At 39.3% G+C, this 10,178-nt stretch overlaps 1 protein-coding gene across 1 annotated transcript; it reads right to left on the minus strand.

Moving 5' to 3' along the window:
* Positions 1–3,224: 3,224 nt before the first annotated feature.
* Positions 3,225–9,836, minus strand: LOC134664845 (uncharacterized). The gene is made up of 3 exons (XM_063521575.1): positions 7,810–9,836; positions 3,717–3,738; positions 3,225–3,389 (listed from the first exon to the last, which is right to left on the minus strand). Exon 1 carries the CDS (start codon positions 9,819–9,821, stop codon positions 7,872–7,874), a length of 1,950 nt encoding a protein of 649 aa, XP_063377645.1. The 5' UTR covers positions 9,822–9,836; the 3' UTR covers positions 3,225–3,389; positions 3,717–3,738; positions 7,810–7,871.
* Positions 9,837–10,178: the final 342 nt, after the last annotated feature.

Genomic DNA, 10,178 nt, shown 5'->3' on the forward strand with positions numbered 1-10,178 from the left:
TATACACAAGTTCTAACCTCAAAATGACCTATGGATACGGCTGGTGGAGGCAAAAACAAATCGTCAAGATTCCAAGGACTGAAAGATATTTAATACAACCCGTCATTCTGGAGATTTTTTGAAGAGGCCTTATCTTGACAACGAAAGTGTTCCTGCTGATATGTTTACGATTTTTTTGGATGTTGGTCAAATCGGCTCTCATGTAAAAACAGGATTTTGGTGAAAGTTAGTAAAACTTAGTTGCTTTGACTAACTATTACTACTGTACTTTGATTAACTATTTTTGGTTGATTAGTAAAGTTAGTAGTTTGGTTTCGTTTGGTAGTTGGTAGTTGCTAATATTAAGGGTAAACGTGCGAAGTAACAAATAACGGAAATCTGAATCGAATGAGGCACAAGATTATCCCCACAAGAAAGGCCTCGATAAAAATGAGATCGGTCCTGTCGGGGGCGTCTCCGATGTGACTCAGATTTTAATAATGTGATATTGGTTTGATGCTAATCTCCGCTCACTAGCAGCAATATTATATCTTATCAAATAGTCGAAATAAATGCCGCACTAGTTAAACAATATGGTCAATAAAACGCTTATGCTTGGTAAGGGTCGATTATTTCGGTTTTGTTTTTATGTTCTGTGTTTGCTTTAAGTGTCAATGAGTACACTGAAAATCAGCGTCGTAACCCTGCGATACATGCTGAGTGTTATTATTTTCTGGAACCACTTGCAGCACTGTAACTTCAAATTTATCTACATTTAAGCCTATTTTAATGTTGTTGCGTATGTGTGTTTCGCATATCGGTCAAAATGAAGGAAACCATGAAAGGAAAGCCCAGTTCGTATCGAATCTCGCAGAAGTTTGTCCACAAAGAAGAGCGGCCTCGCGACGTATAAATGCGATTGTTCCAGGCGAGTCGGATATAGGAGAAGCGCTGGTTTTGCGCTTTAAATGGTTGTTTTCAATTCAAATACGAGTAAAAAGAAACTCATTTTGTATCTGCTCGTGAGTTAGGGGACTTTGATATCAAAAATGTTATGAGTGTAAGTACCAACCTAAGAAAGTCTATTTAAAATATTATTAGCGGCTTTTTACAATTTCACATCATAAAAATCGAATAAACATTAACACAAATAGGCCAAACAGTTAAGTACTGGTTTTATCTAATTCTGATTTGGTCAAAATAAAGGATGACTAACGCTAGTCCGGGCCGAGCCCGAGCTGAGGCATCTGACATGTCATTTTCACAGAAAACGGAGCGCTTGAAAGCGAGTCATCGCTAAGTAAACTATGAAAATACCGACGTAGATACAGCATCAGCAATAGACATGAAAGGAAAACCCGGTTCGAATCGAATCGCGCCGAAGTTTGTCCACAAAGGAGTGCGGCCACGTTAAAAATGCGATTGTTCCAGGCGAGTCGGATGTAGGAGAAGCGCTGGCTTTGCGCTTTAAATGGCTGTTTGCGATTCAAATACGAGTACCTAGAAGCTCATTCCGTGTCTGCATGCAGTCGCTCATGGAACTAATAACATAAGTAGAAGTTAGAAATTTTGATCTTATCCTCACGATATTAACAGTTTTAGAACATGTATAAGTAATGAATTTATTATCCGCGTTGACGAATCTACAAAATACATGCTAGTAATTTAGGTATATTAAAAAATGATAATTTTAAGACTCGGTTAAAAATTAGGACGCTTCTTATATTTTAGGACCAGAGTTAACGATGTATGGATTCAATTATTATTTAATAAATTCATCTTAATCTGGATTGTTTTATTTTCAATCTCGCAGAAATAACGGATGAGTTTGTATCAATAAGCATTGAGTAGGTATTTATTTACTTACAGGCAAAACTCTGAAAACGGACACTGTTCATTGTAGTTTTTTGACCAAACTAAACTCTGTACTTATCAATGATGGCAACTGTATACACTCAAGTAGCAATAGGTACAGACTTTACTATAGAAACGCGTTTTTATTGCCGTCGAGTGGACCCTAGGGAACCCTGACTTCACCATTGGTGAAAAAAAAAACACACGCGGTAAGTACCGTAAACGTAATATCGAAAACAGATTGAATATTCAACAAACACAACCTGATAAAATTGTTGTAAGAACCGTTAATTAGTTAATTAATTATGCACACAAAATTGGATGCGTATTTCATAACATTGAACACCAGCCGAACTCTTCGTAAATTGCCTCAAATGAGATAATTCTCGAGCAGATTTTTTTACTAACTGAAATAATTTATTAATGCTTCAAATGTCTGTCCGATCATCCTTCATTATCCTGCCGTAAAATAATATCAACGAAAAAGAGAGCGTTTTTTTTACGTGCAGATAGCATCAAAAAACCTATCACTAAGGGTAAAAATTATCTAATATTTTCAACTGTATGGAAAACAATCAGGCTGTGACAAATACTTACAAGCGCGAACTGTGGAGATAGGTACATGTCTATTTGCAAAAGCACTCGAGAGAGACACATAAACATACACAAACATATGGCGTTGTTTTAGCCACTACTTTTAATGCTGACTGTACCTATAAGTACACGAACGAGTGACAATCATTTATAAACGTTATGGACATTAAAATAATTTTACGACTTAGACTCACGTGTCGCGCGACATGTTTCGGAAAACCCAACCGTAAAATTATTTTAATGTTAGTATGGACCCGATTCGGATTTTGAAATAGACATCTATTAGATATCTTTTATACATCACCAAGATACGATAACGATGTGTTTAAGATCTAACCTGTCAAATTTGACATTTGCGTGATTCTGGAGATACTCTTGAACGATTTCCTCAGGATATGACTTAGAGATAATAGAGATCCAATTCACATCTAATAGATATCTTACGCTATCTAGCGTAAAAGTGACGTTGGTTGCCCGAATTGCGCTGCAAAAGAGAACTAGTTCATAACTAAACTATAACGTATATAGAATGGATCTAGTACGTGTCGTCTCTTGTGAATATCTTGAAGTTCGAATACGGCAGTATGTCTCACAACTGTTCACAAATTCGATTCGATTCGATTAAACATTACAGGATAAACCCTTTATAAATCGGTGTCGTCTAAGAGTAAGCTGGGTCTTGAGGTAAAAACATGACAACAGTAAGTAATTTTATAATAATGTTTTCTTAACTAAGCTGGAAAATATTAACATATTAAATGATTTTCAACATAAATTAAACCTTTCCTCCCCAAAAATATGCAAATCGGTTTAACACTGCACGCAACGCGTCATGTCACTTGTCAGTTTATGTGTTGTTGCAGGTCTGCGGTTAAATCGATCACCTCGTCAATCACTGTCAGCGTGATTCGATTCTTGAAAATTTCTAGGCAAATTCAAGGGTATCCAACAATGCCGTATTTCTGCAAAGAATGAGGTAGTTAGATACAATCATTTTTGCAAGTAACGCTATTTTTGTAAGCATATAAATTAGACGCCTGGGAGCTATTTTCAGTTGTATGGTTATTTGAATTTCGTACAGCTTGTTAAAATACCTTTTGCGGTTTTACAATGTTTGTTTAATGGTTGAATAGTCAAGTTAAAAGGCAGACCACTATTTACTGAGGTCGCTGAAATAGAAAGGTTTGGTCAATGAATTTGAGCACTTCTATTAATTAAACTCGCAAAGCGATTGAATTTTCTCTTTGACATTACGTTAAGGTTCTAAGAAATATGAAATGTTTCATTACTTTGTTATCCCATGAGCACAGTCTGAAATTGGAAGAAATATTTAAACATTAATTGAATTAATTCCTAAAAACAAAAATAAAATGTATCCATTCCTAGAAAGCTAAAAATAGACTAATAAATTACCAAATTTAATAATAAATGGCTTTGAATGATTCACGGTTAGTTTCACTAGAGTTATATCGACTGGGATATGGACCGTGATTACCTTTTGTATTGTTTTCGAGCTCTTTAGTTACCACTGAACAAGATGCATGTAGCTACGTCCAAATATCGGGAGCTCGAAAACAGTACAAAATGCAATCACGATACATATCCCGGTTGATATAAGTCTAATAAATGGCTTGTTTTATTTTAGAAACAAAACGTACCTATTATAACCTATTATAAAAATCAAGTACGGCTACCATCAGTTTGGCATTGACATAAACGCTATCTGTATGAATACGTTCAAAATTTACTTTATATATATCTCTTTCGCACTAATGTGTCAGTACGAGCGAGACGCATAGAAAGTAATTTACGTTCACGATAGCGTTTATGTCAATGCCAAACTGATGGTAGCCGTAAAGAACTGACTTGAGGTGTAACGAGCATGGGGAAAGAAGTTAAATTGTACAAGACGCTTGACTCTTCAATACCTATAATTAAAAATAAAAGTACTTTTAACTACTATCTACGAACTTTTCTATATTTTGTGTGATGAACACAGCAATCAACGAGCATTTTTTGTTAGCTATAAGTCAGTCGACATTGCCGACAATGATCTGTCTACATAATATGAAAGAAGATATCCTTGGTACAATGCCTCAGGGGCCTATTTTGGACTTAAGCTAGTTATTAATTTCGTTTTTATTTGAAGAATATGACATTAGATAAGTAAAGTTCAATGACAACTGAACATACAATGTTCATAGTTAATTATATTAAGTAAATATAAAACATTAAATTAGCTTACAAATAATAATACAAACTATCTCTAAACTAAATAAACTTAAAATAAAAAGCCTATAAATAAAAAACGTCCCCCAAGTCACTGCCGATGGGCAGTGTGCCCAGAAGGCTGGCCGCATTGCCACGTTGTATGGCAATACTTATGCGTTGAGCAAAATACTGGCCAGCCCTCTGGTCTCCTGCGGCATCTATAAGGCGCTCCGCTAAGGCCCTGTATATACGGCGCGCGCTTGGCCCCCACGGCCCCAGCGTTTCGACCCCAAACGCCTCAAAAATATAACTACTGCCAAGGGTGGCATATTTGCGGCGTTTGAGGTCTTCTGCCATGGCCATGGACGCGGCATGACCAGCATCTCTGCTGGTGCCTGGAATGTGGGACGGCGCGAGGGTGTCAACACATGTGGCATCCCAGACTAGAGGCCGTCCCATCTTCCAAGGCACCAACGTCATACCGTCGGGCCTCTTGCCATCGTCCCTAGCCAAACCGACGGGCTCGAGTATGGCCGGGACTTTGACGCTGACAAAGGCCCTTCGGATGACGTCGTTGATGCTGGCGTGTCTGGGTATGCGTCCGGCGCTTCTGCCACAGGAAAGTCCATGATGTCCAAATTTGTCCACCATGGCACCACAACGGCAGTGATGGGGGACGTTTGTTACAGTCCCTATGCGCAAACAAGTCGCCAGTCTGAAGGTGGTGTTGTCCAATAGGGTCCCTATGGATGGAGAGGGTAGGGCTTGTAGCCACAGACCCGACTCCCACTCTGCAGTGGCAAGGAGACGAGCTCGCTCCGCCGTACTAGTTGACGTATCAACGAGATTATTCCGTACTAGACGGCAGAGCGGCTCGTCCCATTGCCTCTGCGAGCAAGGAGTGGCGGGTCCGTGTTGCTGCAGGTTAGTGACCAAACATTCTTGGCCTCGGTGCAATGTGCTGCCTCTATAGCCCCGAGAGAGCGAGATAAAATGCCTCCAATTAGGTTTTGAGCACTATGCACCGAGGACAAAAAGGCAGGCAGCGACACACTGGAAATTTTGCGGATACCCAGGCCACCGTGCCGAATAGGCAGAGAGGCCTGGGTCCAGGACCTTTCTTCAAATCGTTTAGATGTACCACTGTATATATATATTGTATGTAAATAAATCATTTACTTATAAAAAAAATAAAAGAACATTTTGTTTACTTACTAAATAAAGTGTCACATTTCTGAATATTAGTTAAACTACTTTTTTAGGTTGGTACTGCTTGGATTTTTACATATAAGAATTTCTCTTTTAGTCGGTAAATATGTAAATCGGTAGGTACGTGCTCTAAAATTGGTTTGTCCAAAAAACTTGCAACAGAGTGGAACGCCGTAATATATATCGCAGGAAACGCCCAGCCAGTCACAGTATTTTTCGGTAAGCCACCAAAGTATTAAGCAATACATGTTAGAAAAATATATCTTACACAAAAAAAAAAACTGATAAATCGAATTTAAGGTAGGTAATTAAAGAGTCACAAAGTATTGATTGTAAGTCACTATGATGACAAATATTTGTGTCTTGATGATCAATTTTATCAGTCTTCAAGTGTATTTTCTATGGATATGCCTGCATACCGTAAAATGGGGGAGTATGAAATAACAATCACTGTCAACTTGTGTACATTTTCTCTAAGATGCAACTTTAAGAGTGACATTCCATTTCCAACTGCAGCTGCAATACTGTTCATTTTACTATGGAAACGCGTCGCTGTCATTGTCAATTTCCATAGAAAATGAACAGTATTGCAGCTGCAGTTGGAAATGGAATGTCACTTTTATTCAAGAATCAATACGTATTTATTTTAATATCCTTGATTATTTCAAATCCTTAAATACATACGAAAGGTACAGTCACCTGCAATTTTATGTTACACAACAAAGGCCGCAAAAATATCTAACACGATCTTATTTGTAGACTCATAAGAGCGTATCACATATTTTTGCTGCCTTTAAAGAGTAACATATTATTGCTGGTGACTGTACATATAGAACAATAATACATGTATAGCATACGTTAAATTCGGCAGGCGAAGAAAATCTATCTCTTCGCGATGATGCGTTCCCCGACAGAGATAATTATCGTATTAATGAGGCAACCGCAGCTGTTGCGGCAATAAGACCCGTACATCACTCGGAATCGGGCAAATGACGGCACATTAGTAATGAATGTATGGCACGCTTATGCAACTTAATAGGTTTCTGATGACGTCTCATTGAACGAGCATTGGGGTGTAGGGTTGGCGAGAGAACAAAGTGGAATGTGTTGGGATATTGGTTTTAATCAAGAGACATAATAGTCGAAAACAACCCCCTTCCGAGACTCAAAATATCCCCATACGAATTTCATCCCAATCGGTTCTGCGGCTTAAGGATGAAGAGGTAACAGACAGACATACTTTTGCATTTATTTTTATTTTTTTTATTTTATTTTATTTATTTGGAGAACCAACAGCTATGACAATACCATAGAAATTATAATGGATACAGAAAGCCAATTAAAGGAACTCACAGGTAGTAACAAATTTAAAATATTAAGTAAATTGTAGGTATTAGATCTTTAATAACCCGAAACCTTTTATAAGTTGAATGAAAGCTAATAACGGTAGTTTCCTTTTCAAGATCCAGACTAAGTGCTCCTTACTTCTTCTTATTCTCGTCTTTGTCTCCTAAAATCTAGTACTCTTGATTGATATCCCTAAGGTTACTTAGCTTTTCTACTTAGTCCATTATTACACAGTCGAAATTAGGTACCTAACTAGATACCTACTAAATTCAGTAACGCAATTTCTAATATATTAAAAACGGGTCACTCACGTATTTTAAGTCGAAAAACGCTCAACACTCCGTACCGGGGAGCGTCATCAAAAGCTTGCGTTGGCGACGAATACGTTCTTATTATATTTAATGTATCGGTGTCTCACGGAAGATTTGTTATTAAAACGGAATTTCGAGTCTACATAGATACTGTCGTTTGGCCTCACAGGTCGCTTAAATATATAAGAGATATATAATATATTGAGTAACTATTTGTAGAACACTGATTTAAACTTTCACGATTATTAAACATTATCAAACTGCACAACGGGACTTAATCGCGTATTTAAGTTTTAAGATTTACCTCCGACGTTTCGAGGACGACGTTGTCTCCGTGGTCTCGGAGAAGACTGGCTCAAGTTGACATCAACATCTTCTAGCCGCGCGAGTTTTTCGAACTACCCGCACTTGGTCTTGTTTATCAGTTTGAACGTTTTGCGCACTAGGGATGTCACTCTGTCGACACACAACACTAACGATATTCGATTTATCGACTGTCGATATTCGTTTCCGCTTACATTTACTAATGACTGGATTCCATGTGGATGAGATCTTAAAACCCTCGTCCCGATTAAAATTGCAATGTTTTTTGATTTCAATGGCTTCCCGCACTTTTCTACTGTAGAAATGGCGATCAGTGGAGAGGATTTTAGGGTTATGCAGCTCAATCCAGTGGTTTGGTCCTGACTCCAGCAAATGCTCAGCCACCGCAGACTTGTTGACCTGACGATTTTTGACAGCTGCGATATGTTCCTTAACTCTTTCTGCTATGGTGCGCTTAGTTTCTCCGATATAGGAACTACCACAACTGCAATCTATTTTATAAACGCCAGGTGACTGGAACGGAATAACGTCCTTCGGTGACCTTAGGCTCCCTGCTACTTTGGATAAAGGTGTGTACACCGTCTTTATAGAGTACTTTCCAAGTACTGTGCCAACTTTATCCGTTACCCCTTTTACATACGGCAAAAATGCCGGCTGTCTGGAGACATCAGGACGTTTCCGCCTTGCCTTTCGTCTGGGTTGCCACTTTTTTACCTTGTACCCGTTCCTCCTTAGTACCTCCTGAATATGCGACATCTCACTCTCTAAATATTCAGGGTCACACAGATCATGTGCTCTGTTTACTAGCGAGGTAACCACCGATTGTAAGTGACGAGGATGGTGGTGAGAAAGGGCGTTCAAATACCTGTCAGTGTGTGTAGGTTTCCTATAAACAGTATGAGTTAGGGTTCCGTCCACTCGACCAATCACTTTCACGTCCAAAAACGGCAAACTGCGCTGTGATTCCAATTCATACGTGAACTTCGTCTTCGGATGAATTGAATTTAGATATCGGAGTAGTTGCTCCACCTCCTGCTTCCCACCCTTCATAATACAGAAAACATCATCCACATAGCGCTTCCACAACTTCACCGCCCAAGGCTGCAAGTTTATACTGGCTTCGATATGCTCCATCCAGATATTTGCCAAAACCGGTGCTACAGGGCTACCCATGGCTACCCCATCAATCTGGAGGTAATGCTTTCCACAATACAAAAAGTAGCTTCCTTCCAAGCAGTTCCTCAGCAACACCATTACTGACTCCGATATACCCTCATCGCTCAGTTTCCTTCTGACTACTTCTAGACATTCTTTAACGGGAACATTGGTGAAGAGCGACTCAACGTCAAAGCTCACCATTACCTCATCTGGTTCCAGCGTTATTCCCTTGAGAATATCTATAAAGTGACGAGAGTCCTTCACAAAAGACGACGTACTACCCACAAGCGGCTGCAACACCGACGCAACATGCTTTGCAAGATCGTAAGTGGGAGAAGAGATTTGACTCACGATAGGCCGCAAAGGCACATTCCTTTTATGTACTTTTGGCAATCCGTACAGTTTAGGTGGCAGTACGATCTTGGGTTTGTACAACCGATCAAACACGTCTTCTTCGAACAACTCCCTGTTGTCTTTGATGACAGCCCTAATGCGACGAGAGACCCTAGCTGTAGGGTTGTACGAAACAGGCTTGTATACGAGACTGTCATCCAGTAAGTGTCGTATTTTGCTGTCATAATCCGTTGAGTCTATCACTACAGTGGCGTTTCCCTTGTCAGCCTTAAGAACCAGGATGTCCTCATTTCCCTTTAGATCCCTAAGGGCTGATCGCTCCTCCGCAGTGGTATTACTCTTTGGAAGTTTGGCTTTCCTTAGAATAACGGCAACATCCTGTCTTAACTCTTCCGCGTCGCACGACGGCACCTTGTTACGCGTTATAGCCTCCTCAACACCACAGATCACAGTCTCATACGGAACCCTCTTAGGCGTCATTGCAAAATTTAAGCCTTTTTCCAGTACGCTAACAGTTGCTTTATCCAGTGTAGCACTCGATAAATTCACAACTGTGGTGGTAGTTTTGTCCCCATGATGATCACTTGTACTCACGTTTCTCCCATATCGATAAAGCAGTCTGTCATATTTCTTATCATGCACATCACTACTAGACTTAGAAATACGATCCGCTTGTTCAAAGCTTATCCGATCGAGTAAATCAAAATCATCACGTGACAACACTGCACTACACATACAATGCACCTCGTACAACTCACACTGCACTTTGTTCAAGTCTGAATAATTGTTTCTTATTAGCAGTTTTAAAAGACGGATGCTAGCAGCCCTTAGAATATT

Source organism: Cydia fagiglandana, chromosome 5, assembly GCF_963556715.1.
Source record: "Cydia fagiglandana chromosome 5, ilCydFagi1.1, whole genome shotgun sequence".
Lineage (NCBI taxonomy): Eukaryota > Metazoa > Arthropoda > Insecta > Lepidoptera > Tortricidae > Cydia > Cydia fagiglandana.

What these genes read in the sequence shown, in the direction of transcription:
- LOC134664845 (XM_063521575.1), bottom strand. Translation starts at nt 9,821, where the DNA reads ATGACGCCTAAGAGGGTTCCGTATGAGACTGTGATCTGTGGTGTTGAG.